This window comes from Chiloscyllium plagiosum, unplaced genomic scaffold (assembly GCF_037043375.1).
Source record: "Chiloscyllium plagiosum isolate Xiang-an unplaced genomic scaffold, Cpla_swu_hap1 HiC_scaffold_2, whole genome shotgun sequence".
Classification (NCBI taxonomy): Eukaryota; Metazoa; Chordata; class Chondrichthyes; order Orectolobiformes; family Hemiscylliidae; genus Chiloscyllium; species Chiloscyllium plagiosum.
In genome coordinates, this window is record NW_028270140.1 from 6,134,046 (window position 1) to 6,160,888 (window position 26,843).

At 44.1% G+C, this 26,843-nt stretch overlaps 1 protein-coding gene across 7 annotated transcripts in view; it reads right to left on the bottom strand.

Moving 5' to 3' along the window:
• LOC122564092 (zinc finger protein GLIS3-like) overlaps nt 1-26,843 on the bottom strand; it is a 577,543-nt gene that overhangs the window by 114,737 nt on the left and 435,963 nt on the right. For all 7 annotated transcript variants that reach the window (XR_015759424.1, XM_087994473.1, XM_043718678.2 and 4 more), the window contains one exon: nt 3,701-3,842. Coding sequence is in view for 6 of the 7 variants with exons in the window: in XM_087994473.1 (XP_087850599.1) it covers nt 3,701-3,842 (142 nt within the window). In the remaining variant the exon portion in view is untranslated. The remainder of the gene's footprint in view (nt 1-3,700; nt 3,843-26,843) is intronic.

Below are 26,843 nucleotides of genomic sequence, written 5' to 3' on the forward strand. Positions count from 1 at the left end.
AGAAGAGATCCTGCCATGAGAGCACATCTGCTGAGAGGAAATGCAGACTTTCAAGGAAGCTACCAACATGTGTAGAAGATCTGAGTTGCCAATGTTCTGCTAGAGAGAGGATTAAGAAAGGTATGGTCACCTTATTGGGATTGTATTATAGACACCCTAATAATCAGTGGGAAATTGAGAAACAAATTTGTAAGGAGATTGCAGTTATGTGCAACAATAATAGGGTAGTTATGGTAGGGGATTTTAACTTTCCAAACATAGACTGGGACTGTCATAGTGTTAAGGGTTTAGATGGAGAGGAACTTATTAAGAGTGTACAAGACAATTTTCTGATTCAGTATGTGGAGATACCTACTAGAAAAGGTGCAAAACTTGACCTACTCTTGGGAAATAAGGCGGGGCAGGTCACTGAGGTGTCAGTGGGGGAGCACTTTGGGGTCAGTGAACATAATTATATTAGATTTAAAATAATGATGGAAAAGGATAGATCAGATCTAAAAGTTGAAGTTTTGAAGGTATTAGGCAGGAACTTTCAAAAGTTGATTGGGGGCAAATGCTTGCAGGTAAAGTGACGACTGGAAAATGGGAAGCTTTCAGAAATGAGATAACAATCCTGTTGGGGTGAAAGGAAAGGCTGGTAGGTATAGGTAATGCTGGATGACTAAAGAAATTGAGAGTTTGTTTAAGAAAAAGAAGGAAGCATATGTCAGGTACAGACAGGAGAGATCGAGTGAATCCTTAGAAAAGTATAAAGGCAGTAAGAGTATACTTAAGAGGGAAATTAGGAGGGCAAAAAGGGGACATGGGATAGCTTTGGCAAATATGGTTAAGGAGAATCCAAAGGGTTTTTACAAATACATTAAGGACAAAAGGGTAACTAGGGAGAGAATAGGGCCCCTCAAAGATGAGTAAGGTGGCCTTTGTGTGGAGCCGCAGGAAATGGGGGAGATACTAAATGAGTATTTTGCATCAGTGTTTATTGTGGAAAAGGATATGGAAGATATAGACTGTAGGGAAATAGATGGTGATATCTTGAAAAATGTCCATATTATAGAGGAGGAAGTGCTGGATGTCTTGAAACAGGTAAAGGTGGATAAATCCCCAGGACCTGATCAGGTGTACCCTAGAACTTTGTGGGAAGTTAGGGAAGTGATTGCTGGGCCCCTTGCTGAGATATTCACAGGTGAGGTGCCGGAAGACTGGCTAACGTGATACCATTATTTAAGAAAGGTGATAAGGAAAGCCAGGGAACCATGGACTGATGAGCCTCATGTCAGTGGTGAGCAGGTCGTTGGAGGGAATCCTGAGGGGCAGGATGTACATGTATTTGGAAAGGCAAGGACTGATTAGGGATAGTCAACATGGTTTTGTGCGTGGGAAATCATGTCTCACAAACTTGATTGAGTTTTTTGAAAAAGTAACAAATAGGATTGATGAGGGCAGAGCAGTGGACGTAATCTATATGGACTTCAGTAAGGTGTTTGACAAGGTTCCCCATGAGAGACTGGTTAGCAAGGTTATATCTCATGGAATACAGGGAGAACTAGCCATTTGGATACAGAGCTGACTCAAAGGGTGGTGGTGGAAGGTTGTTTTTCACACTTGGAGGCTTGTGACCAGTGGAGTGCCACAAGGATGAGCGCTGGATTCACTACTTTTTGTCATTTATATAAATGATTTGGATATGAACATTGGAGGTATAGTCAGTACATTTGCAGATGACACCAAAATTGGAGATGTAGTGCACAGCGAAGCAGGTTACCTCAGATTACAACTGGATCTTGACCAGATGGGCCAATGGGCTGAGGTGTGGCAGATGGGGTTTAATTTAGATAAATGCAAGATGTTGCACTTTGGGAAAGCAGATCTTAGCAGGACTTACACACTTAATGGTAAGGTCCTAGGGAGTGTTGCTGAACAAAAAGGCCTGGGAGTGCAGGTTCATAGCTCCTTGAAAGTAGAGTCACAGGTCGATAGGATAGTGAAGAAGGTGTTTGGTATGCTTTCCTTTATTGGTCAGAGTATTGAGTACAGGAGTTGGGAGGTCATATTGTGCCTGTACAGGACATTGGTTAGGCCACTTTTGGAATATTGCGTGCAATTCTGATCTCCTTCTTATTGGAAGGATGTTGTGAAACCTGAAAGGGTTCAGAAAAGATTTACAAGGATGTTGCCAGGGTTGGAGGATTTAAGCTATAGGGAGAGGCTGAACAGGCTGGGGCTGTTTTCCCTAGAGCGTCAGGAGGCTGAGGGGTGACCTTATAGAGGTTTATAAAATCATGAGGGGCATGGATAGGGTAAATAAACAAAGTATTTTCCCTGGGGTGTGGGAGTCCAGAACTAGAGGGCATAGGTTTAGGGTGAGAGGGGAAAGATATAAAAGAGACCTAAGGGGCAACGTTTTCATGAAGAGGGTGGTACGTGTATGGAATGAGCTGCCAGAGGAAGTGCTGGAGGCTGGTACAATTACAGCATTGAAAAGGCATCTGGATGGGTATATGAATAGGAAGGGCTTGGAGGGACATGGGCCAAGTGCTGGCAAATGGAACTAATTTAGGTTGGGATATCTGGTCGGCACGGACGAATTGGACTGTAGGGCTGTACATCTCTTTGACTCTCTGATTAAATGGAAGAATAGACAAGTCTTTGCTTTACACTGACAGATATTTCAAACTGTACAAGAGCAATATCGTGGGGAAAAGGAGTAAATATCAACAGAAGGATTAACAGGAAGATCAGTGTTAGAATCAGGATGTCAACATTACATATATCATTTCACAAAGACAAGGAAGCAGGTTCACAATCGGGAAAGCACTACTCCACTTCAAGAAGCTGAATCACTTTGCATGCAAATGTTCAGCTAAAAAGAAGCTGATGAAAGGCTTATGCCTGAAACGTTGATTCTCCTGCTCCTCAGATGCTGCCTGACCTGCTGTGCTTTTCCAGTGTCACACTTTTCGACTCTGATCTCCAGCATCTGCAGTCCTCACTATCTCACTATATAGAAGCTGCAACGATGGCTGCTGGGGAGATATCAGTTGATTATTCACTCTACATGCATGCATGGCATGGGCGAGTTGGAACGCAGGGTCTGTTTCCGTGCTGTACATCTCTATCACTCTATGAACAGGTTTGAATCATCAGTTCAGAAAGTAATAAATGGTTTGTGACTGCTCGATTGATGGTTGCAGAAAGGTAGCATTGATTGCCCTTCGTGCTGAATCTGAAAGATCTGGTCAATATTCTGTGCAAGCACTCACTTTAGGAGTGATATTCCTCAGAGGAAGGACACCACCTCAGAAAAGAACAGATGACCCACGAATAACAACTCATACATGCCCCTTGAACATATGACTCTATTCAATTGTTTGGAGATTATGAATGAAATGTATATGCAGAGACTGACTAACGTAGGGCTGACTGAAATTAAAGCATTGAATTGTAATTTTTTTCTGTAACTTGTAACTGTAAATGATAATTCACACTTCATTTGGTGCTTTTGTTTGAGGTGAATGTGAATGATTGGAGAAGTGCATTTGTACCATTGCATTATCTCGCTGGCCAGTTTTGTGAACTCTACTATAACTTGCTTTCATTTTTAGTAACCATTAAAATATACTACTTGAAACAAAGGGTAAAATAAACAGCAATACTAAAGTGTACTTTGTCCAAGCTATTTTGGAAGTTTGGGGAAGCTTACCTGAATATATGTCATGGGGATGTCCAGGTGATTGGCCGATTGTACTGTCCACAGCATCTTGTGGTGATGTAGCAGGCTGCAGTGGTTGAATAGTGAGACAGTCATTCAACATTTCCTGGTCTGGCTCATTGCTGGATCTTAACTATAGACAAAACAAAAAAAAAATTGAATGAAGAATAAAGCATTAAATTTACACTAGAGGCATCAAAGTATGTTAAAATAAAACATGAGAATATTCATAGGCACATTAACAGCTTGTGCAAAGACAAGTTAAGATGGAGCACTGTGTATCGATCAGCCTGCACGGCAATCAAGGGAAGGATAGAAACACTGTGGGCAACATGGTGGCACAGTGGTTAGCACTGGTGCCTCACAGCGCCAGAGACTTGGGTTCAATTCCCGACTCCACTGTGTGGATTTTGCACATTCTCCCCGTGTCTGCGTGGGTTTCCTCCGGGTGCTCTGGTTTCCTCCCACAATCCAAAGATGTGCAGGTCAGGTGAATTGGCCATGCTAAATTGCCCCGTAGTGTTAGGTAAAGGGGTAAATGTAGGGGAATGGGTGGGTTGCGCTTCGGTGGGTCGGTGTGGACTTGTTGGGCCGAAGGGCCTGTTTCCACACTGTAAGTAATCTAATCTAATCTTCACCCGTTTCCTGAAAAGGGCATCTCTTACCTGATTAGGCGAAGGGGGAAATGGAGACAGTGCTCGATAACAATGTGGTGTAATTGTGCATATCTAAATGATTTGAAATATCTCAATGCAACTACTCACTGCTTGATGTAGGAATTTAAGTGTCAACATCAAGAATACATGTCTCAGAATGTTACAAAGTAACATTTTAATTTGAACTACAGGTCGTCCTTGGATTGTGAACATGTTCCATTCTTGAGTCCACTCTCAAGTCGATTTATATGCAAGTCAGAACACAATGCAGCACAGTATAAAATAAGAGTTCATCAGTACAGTAAATCTGTATGTCAGATCTTTAAAATTACAGCCCTTGTATGTGTTCTTAAATACCAGGATTCATAAGTCAGACATTTGAAAATCGCATGATTTTTCTGTACACATTTGTCCTTATTTTTAATGGGCTGATATTTCTACATAAAGTATATGTGAGATGCTAATGCTCAACTCACTACATGTAAACCATGACTTTCAGATCAATCTAACATGCGCATTGTGGTGTTAGCCTGATTGCCACTACTGGCATCTCATGGCATCTGCCATCTCTGCCAATACGTGGTTCAGTGTAAGGGTTGGTTTATCTGTACTTTGTACTGTGTAGAAGATAAATCACAGGAGAGTCTTTACAGAAAAAGCACTGTTGTTAGTGGCAATCAGGCTAACACCACAATGCGCATGTTAAATGTGTACAGAAAAATCATGCGATTTTCAAATGTCTGACTTATGAATCCTGGTATTTAAGAACACATACAAGGGCTGTAATTTTAAAGATCTGACATACAGATTTACTGTACTGATGAACTCTTATTTTATACTGTGCTGCATTGTGTTCTGACTTGCATATAAATCGACTTGAGAGTGGACTCAAGAATGGAACATGTTCACAATCCAAGGACGACCTGTAGTTCAAATTAAAATGTTACTTTGTAACATTCTGAGACATGTATTCTTGATGTTGACACTTAAATTCCTACATCAAGCAGTGAGTAGTTGCATTGAGATATTTCAAATCATTTAGATATGCACAATAACAACAAGTCCATTACCAGTCCAGAATCATTATTACGTCTTCTGGGAACAACATAGAACACATTTGCTCCCTGCAAAGGCTAGCGTAGAACTTAATTTCTGCACTCACACACTGTGAGGTATCAACAGAATAGGTGGAGCTAATGCACTTTCGACATTATCTCTTTCAGAACCATTACCTAATGCAACATGCATCTCCTGGTCTCAGCAATAAAGCTTTATTGGCCTTTTTTCCCCAAAACTGCCTTTTGTGGCACTGCATGGCTGAACTGTATGGATTGTGTGCAGAATACATGTTACCTTTTGTCAGGTTTTAGTTCATTGTTCTAGCATCATTTAACACTTGTGTGGCATTCCCAAAATGATGGTTTCAAATGTATAAAATGTGACAAGAATTGTTAATGGTTAAATAAACTGCTGTTTGACATAGAGTCAGAGAGTCATAGAATTGTACAGCATTGAAACAGACTCTTTGATCCAATTCATCCATGCCAACGAGATATCCTAACCTAATCTAGTCCCGTTTGCCAGCAATTGGCCCATATCCCTCCAAACCCTTCCTATTCATATATCCATCCAGATGCCTTATTAATATTGCAGTTGTATCAGCCTCCACCACTTCCTCTGACAGGTCATTCCATACACGCACCACCCTCTGTGTGAAAAAGTTGCCATTTAAGTCTATTTTAAAATCTTTCCCCTCTCATCTTAAACCTACGCCCTATAGTTTTGGACTCCAATATTCTGGGGTAAAGACCTTGTCTATTTACCCTATCCATGCCCCTCATGATTTTATAAACCTCTACAAGGTCACCCCTCGGCCTCTGATGCTCCAGGGAAACCAGCCCCAGCCTATTCAGCCTCTCTCCATAGCTCAAATCCTCCAACCCTGGCAACCTTTTGGTAAATCTTTTCTGAACCCTTTCAAGTTTCACAACATCCTTCCTATAGGAGGGAGACCAGAATTGCATGCAGTATTCAAAAGTGGCCTAACCAATGGTTAAACAGCGATTTTGAAATGTATTCCAGATTTGTGAAATAAAGGCTTGAATTAGTTTTGATTGCCCGAACCCAGAAACACAAATTCATGGGCGGCAGGACAGCTCAGTGGTTAACCTGCTGCCTCTTAGCGCCAGGGTTCAATTCCAGCCTTGGGTGACTGTCTGTGTGGAGTTTGCACATTCTCCGTGTCTGTGTGGGCTTCCTCCCACAGTCCAAGGATGTGTGGGCCAGGTGAATTGGCCATGCTAAATTGTCCATAGTGTTAGGGGCATTAGTCAGGGGTAAATATAGATTGGGGGAATGGGTCTGGGTGGGTTACTCTTCAGAGGATCGGGGTGGACTCGTAGGGCCGAAGGGCCTGTTTCCATACTGTAGGGAATCTAATCTAATCAAACTCTGGCACAAATTCAATATTAATAGTCATAGTAATTTGTACAGGAAATAGAAATATCATTCCAGCACAATACAGGTTCTGATGAAGAGTCACTGAACTTGAAACTTAACTTTGCGTTCTCTCAAATACCAGACTAATGCCATTTACAAGTTCGCTGATGAAACCATCATAGTCAGTCGAACCTCAGATGTTGATGAAACATACTACAGATGAGAGGTGGAAGACCTGGAAAAATGGTGCACTGAGAACAACCTAGCTCTCAATGCTGGCAAAACCAAGGAACCCATATTGACTTTCAGTGGGGTGTTACTCATGCCCCCCCGACACATTAACGGCACAGAGATGGAACGAGTGGAGAGTGTCAAGCTCCTGGGAGTGGTCATCCACAACAAGCTTTCTTGGACTCTTCATGTGGACGCACAGGTTACAAAGGCCCAACAACATCTTTTCTTCCTCAGGCAGCTGAGAAAATTTGGCATGACAGTGAATACTCTTGCCAACTTTTATAGGTGCGCCATCGAGAGCATTCTGTCTGGATGCAGCACTATCTGGTAACTGTACCATTCAAGATCGGAGACGGTTACAGAGAGTGGTGAACTCGGCCCGGACAATCACAAAGGCCAACCTCCCATCTATAGAATCCATCTACCAGGCCCACTATTCCCAATTCCTCCGCCTCCGCCGTATCTGCTCCCAAGAGGACCAGTTCCACCACAGAACACACCAGATGGCCTCCTTCTTTAGAGACCGCAATTTCCCTTCCCACGTGGTTAAAGATGCCCTCCAAAGCATCTCGTCCACATCCCGCACCTCCGCCCTCAGACCCCACCCCTCCAACCGTAACAAGGACAGAACGCCCCTGGTGCTCACCTTCCACCCTACCAACCTTCGCATAAACCAAATCATCCGCTGACATTTCCGCCACCTCCAAACAGACCCCACCACCAGGAATATATTTCCCTCCCCTTTCCGCCTTCCACAAAGACCGTTCCCTCCGTGACTACCTGGTCAGGTCCACGCCCCCCTACAACCCACCCTCCCATCCTGGCACTTTCCCCTGCCACTGCAGGAACTGTAAAACCTGCACCCACACCTCCTCCCTCACCTCTATCCAAGGCCCTAAATGAGCCTTCCACAACCATCAAAATTTTACTAAATGATATCCACTAATATCATTTATTGTATCCGTTGCTCCCGATGCGGTCTCCTCTACATTGGGGAGACTGGGCGCCTCCTAGCAGAGCGCTTTAGGGAACATCTCCGGGACACCCACACCAATCAACCAAACCGCCCCGTGGCCCAACATTTCAACTCCCCCTCCCACTCTGCCGAGGACATGGAGGTCCTGGGTCTCCTTCACCGCCGCTCCCTCACCACCAGACGCCTGGAGGAAGAACACTTCAACTCCAGGCATCAATGTGGACTTCAACAGTTTCCTCATTTCCCCTTCCCCCACCTCATTCTAGTTCCAAACTTTCAGCTCAGCACTGTCCCCATGACTTGTCTGGACTTGTCCTACCTGCCTATCTCCTTTTCCCCAAACTTCCAGCTCAGCACTGTCCTCAGAACCTATCCACTCCACCCTCTCCTCCCTGACCTATCACCTTCATCCCCTCCCCCACTCACCATTGTACTCTATGCTACTTTCTCCCCACCCCCACCCTCCTCTAGCTTATCTCTCCATGCTTCAGGCTCACTGCCTTTATTCCTGATGAAGGGCTTTTGCACGAAACGTCGATTTCGAAGCTCATTGGATGCTGCCTGAACTGCTGTGCTCTTCCAGCACCACTAATCCAGAATCTGGTTTCCAGCATCTGCAGTCATTGTTTTTACCACTGTCAAGGAAAGGCTGCCAGCGTTCTCAAAGATCCATCCCACCCTGGCAATGCTTTTCTACAACCTCTACCATCGGGGAGAAGGTACAAAAGCGTGAACACACACATCTGCTGGTTTCAAAACAGTTTCTACCCTACTGTTGTTAGAATACTGAATGGACTCACAAACTCTAGCCTTCGCCTGTACCTGCATTTTGGGTTTTGCTACTGTTTACCTATTGTTACTTATCTAAGCTATTTAACTATGTAATCTGCCTGTATTGCTCACAAGACAAAGCTTTTCACTGTGCCTCGGTACACATGACAATAAGTTCAATTCAATTCAATTCCCAACAGATACTGCCAGACCTGCTGAGTTTCACCAGCAGTTTTTGTTCTGTGACAGTTTCTGAATCTGGTCTTGCGACCATACAATTTAACTTGTCTGATTGGAAGAAACATGCGCAGGCAAGGAAGCAGTAGTGGGATCTATAAGTAATTTGACAGCAAAACAGGAAGAAATCACGAAAACACTTTAAAATTAGCTTTCACTGATGTTTTATGTTGCAATTTCTAGAATTTAATAGTTTATACAGGAAGTACTGTCTAAGTTGAGAATACAAAAGGGAATAATTAAACACACAGTTTATGACACCAGTGAGGATGTCAAATAAGTTACAAGGTTTTTAGTGTGTGAGATCAGTCAATTAGTTATTCCACTGCTTAACATCATATGCACTATTTATACAACAAATGAATTTGTATGGCAGTTATATCGTACATTTGCAATGTTATGACATGATTTCAGATTTTTAGCCATACACTGTAACCCCTCCTCTAGGTATTCAGTAAAATTGGAAAACAGACTATAATGTGAAAATATTTTGAGAATGGATCACACCTTCACTCTTTAGCTGGAAGAAACTGAGGTTTGTTTGAAACTCACTAAAACCAATCTGCTCTGGTAATTAACTGCTGAAATATGCAGCTCTGCAAGGGATAATATACCACAGTGACAAATCTAAAACATCCCATGCAAATATTTCATTGTACATGTGTAGATTTATGTTTTCTCCACCAAAGTAAGAGGCCATGGTATTGATATCTCCCATTATATATCACCAGTGAAATGTAACAATAATGCAAACATTTACCAATAGTATACAATGCTTAGCAATCATTTGCACATGCTTTTACTAAAGTTTTCAATATTGTACTTTTTTGTCACAAACTTGTCACAAAATTGCCAGGGTATTTTCAGAAGCAGATAGAGTGAGAACAGAGGTGGAATTTTGACAGGCCAGTCACTTGTTGCAGTGGGATAATTGTTAAGGTCATTATGATGTTATAGATTCATAGAGTCATACAGCACAGAAACAGACCTTTTGGTCCAACCAGTCCATGCCGAACATAACCCCAAACTAAACTAGTCCCAGCTGCCTGCTCCGGGCCCATATCCCTCCAAACCTTTCCTATTCATGTATCCATCCAAATGTCTTTTAAACATTGTAATTGTACCCACATCCACCACTTCCTCAGAAAGTTCATTCCAGACGCAAACTACCCTCTGTGTAAAGAATTTGCCCCTCGTCTTTTTTAAAATCGCTCTCCTCTCACCTTAAAAGTGTGCCCCCTCGTCTTGAAATCCTGCATCCCAGGGAAAAGACAACTACCATTAACCGTATCTATACCCCTCATTATTTTATAAACTTCTTTAACTTTCAGTAGTAGACTCGTCAACTTTAAGGGCATTTAAATGGTCATTGGATAGGTATATGGACGAGAATGGAACAGTGTAGGATGGATTGGCTTCAGATTGGTTTCACAGGTTGGCGCAACGAGGGCTGAAGGGCCTGGACTATGCTGTAATGTTCTATGTTTGATGTTCTATGTTCTTTAAGGTCACCTCTCAATGTATTACGCTCCAGTGAAAAAGGTCCCAGTCTATTGAGCCTTTCTTTATAACTAAAACCCTCCGTACAGGAAACACCTTGGAAAATCTCTTCTGAACTATCTCCAGCTTAATATTTCCTGTAATTAACGCTGTTGATCAGAAGGTGACTGGAGATTCCCTGATGGTCTGTGAGCTCTCCTGTGGAATCAGGAGCATGGTAGCTGCCTTAGTTGACCCCCAGCAACAGATTGGGGTTCAGAGCTCCAGGAAAACCCTGATGTCTCTGCATCTCCAATCCCATCCCACCTTTACCTACCTGGCCACAGCTGTTGCTGCAGAAACACCGTCTCCCCCTGCACAATGATGTCCCAGCATGAGTGACCAGTTGTAAAGTTCTAAACTTTGAGAGGAAACTTCATAATGGAGGCCATTTCTCTCTCCCACCTACAGTAGCACAATGTAGCTTTTTCCTTGCTGTGTTCTCCTAACAACAGCGATGCTTCTTTAAGCAGGATGGAAACATGGGTAACGTACCTGATTGGACAGATGGGTGAACAAGCCAACATCTACATGTTAGCCACTCTAATTGAATCAAACCATCACAGTGGTGATCAATCTGGTATCAATTGGTGGTTTTGCACTGAGAAAATTCACATAAATTGAGATTAGGTTGTGGTATGTTTGAGTTTTCAATGGTCTTTATTTGCTTTCTTGCCAGACACTTGGCATTGGAGATAGTGAGGACTGCAGATGCTGGCGAGTCAGGGTTGGTACAGTGTGGAGCTGGAGAAAGCACAATAGGTCAGGGAGCATCCAAGGAGCAGGAGAGTTGACATTTCAGGTCAGGGCCCATCATCAGGTCAACTTAGCATTTCCATGTGAGCACAATCTCATTCAAACTAAGCTGGTCATGTTCTCTTACTGAATTGTCTTGTGATCAGCTATAAACTTAAATCCATATCCTTCTCTAAACGGACAGTGAGTACTTCTGTCTTCCTAGAGAATTTGAATTTGAGAATTTACAAGATGTGAAAATGGGTTTCAGAGGGTTTCTGATGCAACGTTCCCCAGGGAGCTCTTCCCAATGCAAACAGTGAGAAAACTATGTGTTGCCTTCTCAGACTGAACCTCAAAGAGACATGACTAATGTGGGCTATGGCGTGAAATGTGGCAGAACCATGCAAGAAATCCAATGAGGCTTGTCTCGATACTGGGAACAACTTCACTGTATCTTTTAACTGAGTTCTGGGTGTCAAGGCAAGATTGGAGCAAGTTGCTGACTGGGGGAGGGGGGAGTATCGCCTGTTAATGACTTTTAGTCTCACATCTTGCCTCATTAATATGAAACGTCCGATCCAACCGCAACTAAGCTAGTGAGTCTGACTAGCACATAGGATGATGGTTGTGGGGGTTGTTCAAGGTCAGTTATCTCAGCTCCAGGACATCTCTGTAGGAGTTCCTCACGGTAGTGCCATAGACCCAACCATCTTCAGCTGCTTCATCAGTGACCTTCCCTCCTTCAGAAATAGGGATGTTCACCAATAATTGCACAATGTTCACCACCTTATTGCAAACAGCCTCCATGTTGTTTATCATCTAACAGCATTTCAGGGAATGATCCATGGATGCCAGCTACATTCACCCATTGTCTGTTAACCCCGGCAATTCCTTACAATCCTCTTGGCACCTCCCTGTTCCACATACAAGATGCTTAGGAAACACAGACTCCGACACAGTCCTCAGATATTGAAGCTGTTCATGTTCAAATCCAACAAAATCTGGACAATGTCCAGGCTTGGGCTGAAAAATGACAAGTAATCTTCACCCCACACAAGGTAATGCCCATCTCCAATAAGAAACCATCTAACCACCATCCCTTGACAATCAATGGTGTTACCATCACTGAATCCCCTACTATCAACATCTTTGGGGTTACCATTGACCAGAAATTCAACTGGGGAGAAAGTGAGGTCTGCAGATGCTGGAGATCAGAGATGGAAATGTGTTGCTGGAAAAGCGCAGCAGGTCAGGCAGCATCTAGGGAACAGGAGAATCGACGTTTCGGGCATTAGCCCTTCTTCAGGAATGAGGAAAGTTGGTCCAGCAGGCTAAGATAAAAGATAGGGAGGAGGGACTTGGGGGAGGGGCGTCGGAAATGTGATAGGTGGAAAGAGGTCAAGGTGAGGGTGATAGGTCAGACTGGGGTGGGGGCGGAGAGGTCGGGAAGAAGATTGCAGGTTAGGAAGGCGGTGCTGAATTTGATGGATTTGACTGAGACAGGCTGGGGGGAGGGGAAATGAGGAAACTGGTGAAATCCGAGTTCATCCCTTGTGGTTGGAGGGTTCCTAGCCAGAAGATGAGGCGTTCTTCCTCCAACCGTCGTTTCGCTGTGGTCTGACGATGGAGGAGTCCAAAGACCTGCATATCCTTGGTGGAGTGGGAGGGGGAATTGAAATGTTGAGCTACAGGGTGGTTGGGTTGGTTGGTCCGGGTGTCCCAGAGGTGTTCTCTGAAACGCTCCTCAAGTAGGTGGCCTGTCTCCCCAATATAGAGGAGGCCACATCGGGTGCAAAGGATGCAATAGATGATATGTGTGGAGGTACAGGTGAATCTGTGGCGGATATGGAAGTTTCCTTTGGGGCCTTGGAGGGAGGTGAGGGGGGAGGTGTGGGCGCAAGTCTTGCACCTCCTGCGGTTGCAGGGGAAGGTGCCGGGAGTGGAGGTTGGGTTGGTGGGGGGTGTGGATCTGACGAGGGAGTCACGGAGGGAGTGGTCTTTACGGAATGCTGATAGGGGAGGGGAGGGAAATATATCCTTGGTGGTGGGGTCCGTTTGGAGGTGGCAGAAATGACGGCGGATGATGCGCTGTACATGGAGGTTAGTGGGGTGGTAGGTGAGGACCAATGGGGTTGTGTCCTGGTGGCGGTTGGAGGGGCGGGGTTCAAGGGCGGAGGATCGGGAAGTGGAAGAGATGCGGTGGAGGGCATCGTCGACCACGTCGGGGGGAAAATTGCGGTCCTTGAAGAAGGAGGCCATCTGGGATGTGCGTTTTTGGAACTGGTCCTCCTGGGAGCAGATGCGGCAGAGTCGAAGGAATTGGGAGAATGGGATGGCGTTTTTACAGGGGGCAGGATGGGAGGAGGTGTAGTCCAGGTAGCTGTGGGAGTCGGTCGGTTTGTAGTAGATGTCCGTGTTGATTCGGTCGCTTGAGATAGAAATAGAAAGGTTGAGGAAGGGGAGGGAGGAATCTGAGACTGTCCAGGTGAATTTGAGGTCGGGGTGGAAGGTGTTGGTGAAGTGGATGAACTGTTCAACCTCCTCGTGGGAGCACTGGACTTGCCATATACATACAATGGCTACAAGAGCAGGTTAGAAGTTAGGAATACGACAGAGAATAACTTGCTTCCTGACTTCCCAGAGCCTGTCCACCATCGACAAGGCGCTAGTCAGGAGTGTGATAGAATATTCCCCACTTGCCTGGATGGGTGCAGCTCCATCAACATTAAAGAAGCTTGACACCAGCGAGGATAAAGCAGCCCACTTGATTGGCACTACATCCATAAGCATTCACCCTCTCCACCACCAAAGCTCAGTAGCAGTTGTATGTATTATCTACAAGATGCACTGCAGGTATTCACCAGATCCTTAGACAGGTCTTTCCAAATCCACAACCACTTCCATTTAGTTGGACAAGGGCAGCAGATACATGGGAATACCATCCCTGCAATTTCCCTTCCAAGCTGTTCACCATTCTGAATTGGAAATATATCACCATTTCTTTACTGTCACTGGGCCAAAATCCTGGATTCCCTCCCTCAGTTCATTGCGGATCAACTTACAGCAGTGGTTCAGGAAGGCGCTCACCTCCACCTTCTGAAGGACAACTAGGGATAGGAAATAAATGTTGATCAGTTAGTGATTCCGATGTCCCATGAATGAATAAGAAACACTAAGAATTCTCGACATGGAAGTCAGAGTGGGTACCAGGCGACGTTAGTCACCCTCTTGCTGTGAGGAGTCTCCATGTTGTTCACTAGCTAACAGCGTTTCAGAGAACAATCTATGGATGCCAGTGACATTCACTCCTTGCCCATGGACACTGGCAATCTCACAATCCTCTTGGCACCTCTCTGTTCCATATACAGGATGCTTAGGAAGCAGAGACTTCCTTCATTTTGCTGACATTGAGGGAGAGATTGTTGTCTTTACACCATGCCACTAGGCTGTCTGTCTCCTTCCTGTGCTCTGTCTCGTCGCTGTTTGAGGTTGGACCCACTACGGTGATGTCATCAGCAAGTTCCTAAATGGCGTCTGTAAAGCAGAACGATGCCAACAGCGTGGGTTCAATTCCTGTACCAACTCAGGTTACCATGAAGGATTCTCCTCCACCTCTCCCCTTGCCTGAGGCATGGTAATCCTCAGGTTAAACCACCACCAGTTCTCTCTCTCTCTCTCTCTCTCATGACAGAATAGCCTTATGGTTTGGCAGGACTAATGCGACTTTACATCTTGCTATACAGTAGCAGGCTACATCACTCCAATTCCTGCACCATGTTCCTATAGTTTACAGGACAAGCCCACTGCACATGCAGCAAGCAGATCTCCATACCTTAAGGACAATCATCTTCACTGAGTTCCATGGAGGTACCTGCCAATGGGTTGTCATCGCTCATTGGTCCAGGCTCTGGAGTCCCAGGAGGGGTTCATTGTCAGTGCTGGGCCAGTCTGGGGGAGAATGGGCACCGATCCAGTCAGGGAGATGTATCAGGCACTTCCCAACCAGAGATGTCCATCTAGGTTGCTCAAGAATGTGGGCCATAGTCAATCATAGAGATGTACAGCATGGCAACAGACCCCTCAGTCCAACTCAACCAGATATCCTAATCTAATCTAGTCCCATTTGCCAGCATTTACCAACCATCCCTCCAACCCTTCCTATTCATATACCCATCCAGATGCCTTTTAAATGTTGTAATTGTACTAGCCTCCACCACTTCCTCTGGCAGCTCATTCCATACACACACCATCCTCTTCGTGAAAAAGTTTCCCCTTACGTCCCTTTTAAACCTTTTGCCTCTCACCCGAGACCTATGCCCTCTAGTTCTGGACTCCCCCATCCCATGGAAAAGTACTTGTCCATTTACCCTATCCATGCCCCTCATGATTTTATATATCTCCATAAGGTCACCCCTCAGCCTCCGATGCTCCAGGGAAAACAGCCTCGACCTATTCAGCCTCTCCCTATAGCTCAAACCCTCCAAACCTGGCAACATCCTTGTAAATCTTTTCAGAACCCTTTCAAATTTCACAACATCCTTCCTATATTAGGGAGACCAGAATTGCAGTACAGTCAGTTCTCCTATAACGTATATTTCTTCAATGCGAATTGGCTTTAATGCGATTGAAGAATTTAGACCATTATTTGTAGAACACAAACTTTCCTTACCTGTATTGGCTATAACACCATTCCGGCCCCATTGGTTAAAATGGTGCTGCTGTTACGAGATTTTCTTATAACGTGGGATTGTACGAGAACAGAACTATTGAGTTATATAAGAACACACTGTATTCCAAAAGTGGCCTAACTGATGTCCTGTACAGACACAACATGACATCCCAACTCTTATACTCAATGCTCTGTCCAATAAAGGAAAGCATACGAAACACCTTCTTCACTATCCTATTCATCTGCGACTCCATTTTCAAAGAACTGTGAGCCTGCACTCTAAGGTCTCTTTGTTCAGCCACACTCCCCAGGACCCTATCATTAAGTGTAAAGGTCCTGCCCTGATTTGCCTTTCCAAAATGCAGCACCTCACATTTATCAAAATTAAACTCCATCTGCCCCTCCTCAGCCCAATGGCCCATCTGATCAAGGTCCTGTTGTACTCTGAGGTAACCTTCTTCGCTGACAAAGAACATCTCCAATTTTGGTGTCATCTGAAAACTTACTAACTGTACCTCCTATGCTCACATCCAAATCATTTATATTCTGGCTATTGAGGGAGTGTAGCGTAGGTTCGCGAGGTCAATTCCTGGAACGGCGGGACTATCTTATGTTGAAAGATTGGAGCGACTGGGCTTGTATACCCTTGAGTTTAGAAGACTGAGAGGGGATCTGATTGAGACATATAAGATCATTAAAGGATTGGACACTCTGGAGGCAGGAAACATGTTTCCGCTGATGGGTGAGTCCCGAACCAGAGGACACAGCTTAAAAATAAGGGGTAGGCCATTTAGGACAGAGATGAGGAGAAACTTTTTCACCCAGAGAGTGGTGGCTGTGTGGAATGCTCTGCCACAGAAGGCATTGGAGGCCTAGTCTCTGGATTCGTTTAAGAAAGAGTTGGATAGAGCTCTCAAGGATTGTGGAATCAAGGGTTATGGAGATAAGGCAGGAACAGGATACTGATTGAGGATGATCAGCCATGATCATAATGAATGGTGGTGCAGGCTCGAAGAGCAGAATAGCCTACTCCTGCACCTATTGTCTATATAAATGACAAATAGCAGTGGAGCCAGCACCAATCCTTATGGCACTCCACTGGTCACAGGCCTCCAGATCAGTCCATCCAGCGAAAATTGGGGATTGGGATTGTGGGAATCAGGGAAGTTTAGATTAGATTACTTACAGTGTGGAAACAGGCCCTTTGGCCCAACAAGTCCACACTGACCCGCTGAAGCGCAACCCACCCATTCCCCTACATTTACCCCTTTACCTAACACTATGGGCAATTTAGCATGGCCAATTCACCTGACCCTGCACATCTTTGGATGGTGGGAGGAAACCGGAGCACCCGGAGGAAACCCACGCAGACACGGGGAGAATGTGCAAGCTCCACACAGTCAGTCGCCTGAGTCGGGAATTGAACCCAGGTCTCTGGCGCTGTGAGGCAGCAGTGCTAACCACTGTGCCACCGTGCCGCCCAAAGTAGGGTTCTGGAGATCAAGGAATTGGGAGTGTGGGGGTCATGATTGTGGGAGTGTGGGGTCAGGGAAGTGGGAGTGTGGGGGTCAGGATAGTGAGAGTGTGGGGGTCAGGGAAGTGGAACCGTGGGGGTGAGAGAGGTGGGAGTGTGGGGGTCAGAGAAGTGGGACTTTGGGGTCCAGGACTGTGGGATCATGGGGATCAGGGAAGTGGGAGTGTGGGGGTCAGGATAGTGGGAATGTGGGGTCAGGGAAAGGGTAATGTGGGGGCCATGGAAGGGGGAATGTGGGTGTCAGGGAAAGGGGAGTGTGGGGGTCAGGGAAGTGGGGGTGTGGGGGTCAGGGATGTCAGAGTGCGGGGTCGGGGAAATCAGAGTGTGGGGGTGAGGTTGGGGTCAGGGGTGCTTGGGAAAGGGACTCAGGAATCTATTTGTGCGGGTTGGGGACTACAGACCAGGGATGCTAGGTTCCTCATGCCCCTGTTATCATGTCTTCCCACATGATAACCAATGGCTGGGGTGATGGAGTGCAGATGTGAGGGCAAATCAAGCAGACCCTGAGTGCTCTGGATGTGGTCTGTAGACACAGCCAGATGATCACATGCTTGGGCCAACATCATCCCCATCGTGTAGCTATAGTCCAGCAGTCCCTGGGCAATGACGACCTTTCCCTCTTCTATCCCTGCCAGGCCTTCCCATTCCTCCCCGATTTCTGACACTACATGCTATTCCCCTCCCTCTGGCTGAGTATGTGCCCAGTCTCTGGCCTGAGAGCCAATGCACTCCGGTGTTCCCTCCTTGGCCAGCTATGGAGGTCTCACAGGGAACTGCTCACTCATTTGTGCTCCCATACCCTCTGAGCATGATGTTCCCACAGAGGCCCCAGGATCTGAGCTGGTGAGAGGCCTGAAAGAGAGAGCCTTTCTGATGCCTCCTCTCAAGCCCTTGAACTCTCTTTCTCCGAGATCTGAGAAGTGGTTTCTGGGACAGCAGCCAGTTCCTCTACAGGGACTGTGGCCATCCCAATGGCACCTGCAAGACACAAGGGGCGATGCGGCCAATGGTTCGAGCTGCTGTATAATGAATAACACTGACAGCAGGATACATGTCAGAATCACAGTGGATCCTGCAGGATCTGTCCATGCCTTCTCCTGGGAGGGACAGGATTCTGTCCCTTTCCCCTTCACCACTCATCCAGGGTCTTTCCATTCTATTCTGGCCTGTTTTCTCCTGGAATGAGGGAAAGGGAGGAATTGAGTGAGATGATGGCATAGCTGCCAGTGCTGGAGCAGTGGGTATGGGCAGGTGCTCTGAGGGAGTGGGTTAGTCGTATAGAGTGGGGTTAGAGGTGAGGGAGGGTGAGGCTGAGGAGGGAACAGTGAGTGAGGGAAGATGTCCTAGGCAGTGTCAGACCCTTACTGGGAGGTGGGTGCAGTCACAGAGGTAGAGTGCACGCAAGGTAGAAGAGAGAAGAGTGTGGCACTTACCCTAGCACTGCTGAGTGGGCCCCTGAGTTTCAACCAGCACTGCTGGCCATGCCTCTGCACCGTGGAGGTCATACTGACCCCTGTGGTGACTTCAGACCAGGCTGCCAGGATTTGGGGTGGTGAAGCGCATGGAACATCTCCTCTGGTGGTCCTTTGGCTAAATGACAGCCCTCGTTTGCTCCTCCAGGTCCTGTCAGAGAATTGTGGCACAATTTTCCCCTTCTCTGATGTGTTTGGAATGAATGTCGCTCACAAAGCAGGGCACCTTCGGAGTGTCAGCCCTCAAACTGGGTGCACAACAAGAGTTTTGATAAGATACACGTGCCAGGGAAACTGGCCTTTGGGAAAATATCCAGTGAGTGGTGAGTCGGTCCCTGATTGGCCAGGAATAGGGCTAAAATTGGGCAGCAAATGGGTGGGGTGGGTCATTATAGAGGCGTGTTTGGGCAAGAGCGCTCCTGGAGGCGTCGCTACTGTGAGACCGCAGCAGAAGAGAAGTGCTTCACTTGAAAAGGTGGGAGATCCACCAGACAGAAAGTGCAAAGGCATTTGGAATTGTTAGCTGCCATATTGAATGACATCAGTGTGAGCCTGAGGGCTGCATACATTGTAGCAGAGTGTTATATGGACCCACATGAGGACTGAAGATCAAATGAAGAATATTCAAATGCAATATCCTACCACCTGCTCCATTAGTCTCACAGGCCACTCAATTCACATGGGCACCAGCTATATTTAGCTCCCAGGTCTCTGCAGTAAGATGTGAATTTACAATCTTTTCACGTGCAGGCAAGAGTTCTTCTATTTCATCGAAATACTACACAGAAGGAGACTCACTGCTCAGACCGCAAACAGAAGTTGAATGCACACAAAGAATGAATGGCTGTGAACAGCCAAATGCCTTCTTAATGTTTCTGGAGGGAAAGACTTCCTGCAGAGAGCACACAGTTTGGAGTTACCCCCTAGTACTTGTTAGGTTGAGCAATGGAAGATGAAATTTGATATGAACAAATATGAAGTATTGAATTTGGCACAAAAGAATTGGCGACGTGAATAGTGAGAAAGAGCTATGGAAGAAGTTAAAAGAGATCTAAGAGTATAAAGTAAATTCAACACTCAACACATTTAATCACTAGAGACTTAATGCATGATGCAAAATGAATACAACAACTTTATCATTAAAATGCACAATGCAAGTCAAAGGAAAACCGGTCCAAATCATTTGGTGTGTCAGTCACTCCAGATCTTCAATTTAATGTCTATCCCTTGAAACACAAGAAAAGCACTCAGGTTTTGAGTGAGTCATTAAGCTGATCCTTCCTAATACCCGAGAGAAACAAAATTAAGACATCTAAACCTTTCAGCTTTGACAAAATGTAACAGGGAAGATAGAGATGGTGCACAATTATGATATCAGGATTGGGGGCACAGTTTCAAATTTGCAAAAAACAACTTAGCATCAATGTTTGGAAGTTGTATCCAAATAAGGAATTATTACCACATGGATATTTGGGAACTGGATCTTCAGTGGAGCTAGGCAGGAGTTTGAATCAATGAATGGGATTGGATTTCCATCTCCATTCTTATCATATTGAATTTTTAAACATGGAAGTGTTTAACTGTACGAGTAGCAACTCAGAGTAGTAACTGCTGAGGTGAAGAGACGGTGTCCTTATCTCTGAGCTAGGAGACCCACTTCAAGTCCTACTGCTCCTGGGATGTTCCATAACCTCTCTGAAGAGGTCGATTGGAAAATAAATATCTCTGGCCAGCAATTCACATGCAGCCTTCCCCATTACAGGGTTGGATATTTTAACCCCTCAACTATTCCCATGGGGTTGGGTCTATTTTGGAAGCAGGTGTGATTCATGTCCCCTTAGAGGAGCTGTGAACCATTGAAGAGGCCTAGTCATAATAAAGGTGATTGACACCAAGCATTCTTCAGACTTGCATTTTTCCATTGATTTCTAAAGGTATTGCATGGCCAGTTGCTGTCACGAGGACAATCAAATAATGTGGCAAATAATACCTCTATGTGACCATCTGGGACTTGTGTACAAGTATCTCCTTAACCAGTGAAATTGAAAACGTGTCAAACGGACACAAGTCTAAATCAGGGAGGGTTATGTATAGTGAAATTAATATTAACTCAGATGGAAAAGTAATTAAATAATGAGAGAAAGAAGGTGAAATAACTGCACAGGGGCTGGTAACCTGTAACCAAGTCACCCTTTATTCACACGTACATAGTACATGACACTGACTCAGCTAGAACAGAGCTGGCTTCTACAGTAAACAGAATGTCTGACACTCCTGTTTCTTTTTTTTTTCCCTATTTATTTATTTATTTATTTATTTATTTAACCCCCACACTACCACCTAAGTGCGGTAGTGCTTATTTTTTTCCCCCAGCACCCATGGTGTGTGTAGGTGTGAGACACAGTGAAAGACACAAAGTGCACGAATCTTTATTCAATTTCCACCACCAGGAAGATAGAAAAATACCCGGGTGGCCAGGACACTCCTGTTTCTATCTGTCAGCCAGGGCTCCCTGATTGGACCAGATTAACAGTCCCAATCTGGGAACCCCTACTCTATGAAGTTCACCAGGCTGACCACATTACAATCACTGCAGAAAGATTTCAATTGAGAGAGATAGAGTTGAAGGTGAAGGAATTATACAAGGCAGAATTTGAGTGTGGTATTTAGAAGCCTAAATAAATTGAAACCACTGGAGATCAGCTGCCGAGAGAGACACCAAGCACAATGGATGAGGGCTGTGGCTGTTGGAGGTTGAATACCTCAGTCACTGCACATTTTACGTTCGATGATCTATCTGTTGGTCCGGTTTACTGTGTGAAAAGTGGAGTCTGCCTTGAGACATTGCAGTTTACTGCAGCCTTTCAAAATAATTTTCCCATGGAGAGTTTCAGACTGCAAACACGATAATTGCTGAAGTGTAATTTTTCTCACGTGATACACCAGCTATCAGGATGCATACATAGACAAACAGGAGGCTGGGAGAACACAGCAAGTCAGGCAGCATCAGGAGGTGGAGAAGTCAACATTTCAGATTTAATCCTTCGTCAGGTCCTAGCTTTCTGTGTTCTTCCAGCCTCCTGCCTGTCTGCTTTGGATTTCAGCATCTGCAGTTTTTTTTGTCTCTAGTCAGGATGCATAAAGCTGGTGTCATGTCAGGCAATGATCTAGTTCCAAACATAATGCAAAATCACTCTTTTACATGATAAAATTAAAGGCAGTTAGACCTTTCATATTCATTTGATGAGAAATACTCTTCTGTTTGTGACAATAGAAATGATTGAATAACTGTTTAGTTCTTTTCTAAAATAGAAATGCCAATGGTATTTGGAGACTGGGGAACATGGCCTTCTTCACTTATTTAATTTACATGTTCCCAGATTACATTCCCCCATTAGAGTGAGTAAGAAAAACAGCAAGACTCACTTGCTCCAGAACTGGTATGGATATACCAGAATCCACAATACCAATTGTTGCCCCATAACTTATTACTTACTTAGATTAGATTACTTACAGTGTGGAAACAGGCCCTTTGGCCCAACAAGTCCACACCGACCCGCCGAAGCGCAACCCACCCAGACCCATTCCCCTACATTTACCCCTTCACCTAACACTAAGGGCAATTTAACATGGCCAATTCACCTGACCTGCACATTTTCGGACTGTGGGAGGAAACCAGAGCACCCGGAGGAAACCCACGCAGACACGAGGAGAATATGCAAACTCCACACAGTCAGTCGCCTGAGGCGGGAATTGAACCCGCGTCTCTAGTACTGTGAGGTAGCAGTGCTAACCACTGTGCCACCGTGCTGCCCAAAAAGCCATGGTTTGTTTTTGCAGTTGTTAGGTTGAATAATTTACATAAAACTAATTGAAAATTCCTTATTTTAACAAGAATGCTGTTGAAGAAGACCTGCATAGAAAAAGACCCAGAATCAATCTTTAAAATTCGGTAATACTTGATAGCAAAAATTAAAATACCGCTTATAAAATCAATAACATTGTAAATAATGCCAAAATATCAAAAAATTGATTTGATGTATTGTTTGTCACATCTACCTAAGTACAGTGAAAAGTTTTGTTTTGTGAGCAGTGCAGGCAGATCATAACATACAAGGACATACAGATCATAGGGTGTTTAGACAGAGTGAGGCACATAGGGTTATGGCTGCACAGGAGGCGAGCAAAGCAAGATCAACATTAGCAACATCAGCATTAGTTGAAGTTAGAGGAGTTCATTCAGCATGACAGACAGTATTACAGACTGAAACCTAAATTGCCCTGCCATTTTGCAGGTTTCTCCAAGGGCCTGATGATGTCCATGCTTCTGTCTATGTGTGTAGTTTTGAGGAAACAAGGCAAAGAACATCAGAGTTGTTCATGCAGCAGTCAGTCAGGTCGCAATCACACAGATAATATATTTCAGCAGCCTATGAATTGTGCAAGATCTGGTCCATTTATTCCATTCATTCAAACAAGTTCATTTCCATTTTAGTTTTTTTTATTAATGGTTACCTCTATTTCATATTTTTCAGTTGTTTAATTAAGATGACTATCGCACTCTTGATTTATGTTAGTTATTTTTGTTTTACAGTGACAGCAAGAATTCACTTCACTTCTGATTGCTGTCTTCGAGTAACTCTCATATTTATGGATAATATATTGCACAACTACAATCAAAATGTTGACACATTGACTATGTAAATTAAACTTTTAAATATCCATCCTTATCTTACTGCAGGGCACATAAAATAACGTGTGAATTTTTTTAATGCCTGGGATAATACTGACTGCATAATGATTGGGTTTTCTAACAACACCAAGGATGGGCTAGTCTTATAAATAAAACTGAATTTACAGAAGTTAGCCAACATCATTGTCCAAATCAGCTGCTTTCAGGTTTCTATTTGTTTTTTTATTGCAAACTCTTCCGAGCTAGTTGCATTGAAGAGTAACACTAACTTGTAATTTTCTTCACTGTGGGTCATAATTGAGCTTTCTTTAGAACTGGGAGTATTTTTTTCTTTATGAAAATCAGACTTTAGCAACTGCTCCAGGAAAAATGCCAAATGCTTTATGAGCCAAACAAATACATAATTCATCACAGACAATTCCAATATGCCATTTCTATTTATGAAAATTATGAACTGCAGAATGTATAAGGCATGTTTGTTTGATCATAGCAGTATTGAAGCATCACCGTTATGCTAACTTACTGACATGATATAGTGTATTGCAAATTACTAAACTTAGTTACTATTGAGCGATCATAAAAATGTTAGGAAAGACTCTTCTAGGAAATGATTAGAGACACAATGTAAGTGCAGGTATACATAGTGTTGCATTTTCCAAACGAGATGAGACAACACATTGTTGGAGGAATTATTGTGCAAAAAAAGGTCCTTTTGGAAGACGCAAGTGTCTTCATTTTCGTCATTGCTTTAACTCTTTTTCTGAGTGGGCTTCATAAACATTTTTTTTTCCTCATCAGTTGTTTGGTTTCTGTAGTGCATTTGCATGAGTTGTCTGAGATTTGCTAAGTTTCTACATTGAAAATTATCTGATATTGAACTTAGAATATGGAACATAGAACATTACAGCGCAATACAGGCCCTTCAGCCCTTGATGTTGCATCGACCTGTTGAACCAATCTGAAGCTTATCCATCCTACACTGTTCCATTCTCATCCATATGCCTATCCAATGACCATTTAAATGCCCTTAAAGTTGGCGAGTCAACTACTGTTGCAATATAAGAGAAATATTCGACCAGTCAGAGAAAAACTGGTTGCAAGAATATATATATTTTTGGAATATATTTATATTCCAATGCACAAGGAATGATCAAGGAACTAGCGCAGTTAGGTGAGGGTACTTCTTGAGTATAATCTTGATATTATTCTAGTAGTGCTGAAAATGTGTTGCTGGAAAAACGCAGCAGGTCAGGCAGCATCCAAGGAGCAGGAGAATCGATGTTTCGGGCATGAGCCCTTCTTCAGGAATGTCTACTAGGAATTATTCTAGTAGTGCATGATGAAAGTTGAAGCAACATTTGAACTCTGACTTGTGTATATAATTTAAATAAAAACATTAGATTTTGTCATAGAAGCCTTACAGCATGGAAGCAGGCCACTCCGCCCATTAAGTCTGCACTGATCCCCAAAGACCATCCCACCCATGCCCTCCCCCTTCTTCTATTCCAGTAACCCTGCTTTTCCCATAGCTAGCCCACCCAAATTACACATTCCTGGACTCTTTGGACAATTTCCCGTGGCCTATCCACCTAAAGTGCATATCCCTGGTCTGTGGGAGGAAACCCATGCAGATCCCAGAGAATGTGCAAATTACATAACGACACTAGCCAGAGGCTGGAATCAAACCCGGGTCCCTGGTGCTGGGATGCAGCAGTGCTAACTACTGAGCCAATTGTGTCTGCATAATCAAGTAACAATTTAATTTACTTATGGTTCAGCTAAATCTGTTTCTTGTGCTGTCACCATTGCTAAGAAGAACTGATGATCTTATTTTTGGGATGCTGATGTACTGGATTATTCATTATTTTTCCTTTTCCACGTTGTATAAGCATGGAAATTATGATTATTTTAAATAGCTCAATGCTCAGTTGCAGAATTAAAGGACAATATGCCCTCTAAGCTGCACATATATAAAAACATAAATTGCTGGACAAACTCAGCAGGTCTGGCAGAATCTGTGGAGGAAAACAGAGTTAATGCTTGGGTCCAGTGACCCTTCTTCATATGCATCAATAAAGCAGTTCAACAATTTGGAAGATATGGCAATATCTGGTTAGAAGATTTCCCCTACATGTTACCACACGTACACAATGTGCACAAAATACTTTTTAAAAAGCATCTCAAAAAACAAAGCCAAAGAAATTGGAGGTGATATTCCTTGTTTGGTAATATTACTTGGCATATTTCCAGATGAGAATTTCAGAGTTACAGACTTTAAACAGTGCAAGGTATATATGCACAGACTGTAATACTCAAGGGCTTCAGGTGAAATATCTCAACAAGCTTAGAGCCTTTGAAACATTGGCCAAAGTCCAGAATGAAACGTAGGTCTTACTTGAAAATTGTGCACATAATTTCATTGAGATATAATTACTTTTAAATATGCCTTATTACTGAAAGTGAGAGTGCCTGTCATTGTTACCAGCAGAAAATACGATCAGAACATTTTTCCCCACAAATAAAATCTTTATTTTAAAAACATGGATCAAATGAATTAATTAGGATGTGTCATAAATCACAGTTGTTGAGATCTATCATCAGAAAGAAATATTAGGCTGAGGATTGTTTTAATTATGAGGAAAATTAGTCCAGCAACTCCAAATTCTGCACCTTTTTTTTAAAAAATGCCAGAATCTTATAGGGAGCTGAATGACAATGGGCTATGATGAGAAATGTGGCAGAATCATGAGGGAAATCCATCAAGGCCTGACTCGACATTGGGAACAACTTGCTGTGTTTTCTAACTAAGTTCCAGGTGTCGAGATGAAATTCTTGCTAAGCAGCAGTGAGTTGTCCACAAAGCGGATTATTGTCGGTTAATGACCTTACTAACTGCACAGCTCACCTCATTAATGTCCACGTTTCTGTCACACTGTCTGCCACTGTCGAGAATTCTCACTGTGAAAGTCTGAGTAGGTACCTGATGGATTCAGCTCACTGCTTGCTCCAATGGACCTTCAGGTTGGACACTGGGCACCAATAGCTTGGTGCACCCTCTATGAGCATTGGCCACAGGCATCCCACGTCCACGGACATTGGCATCTGGCATGTGCCAGCCTTTAAAAATCCTTATGCACATCTCTGATCCACCAATAGGATACTTCTGCACTTCAATG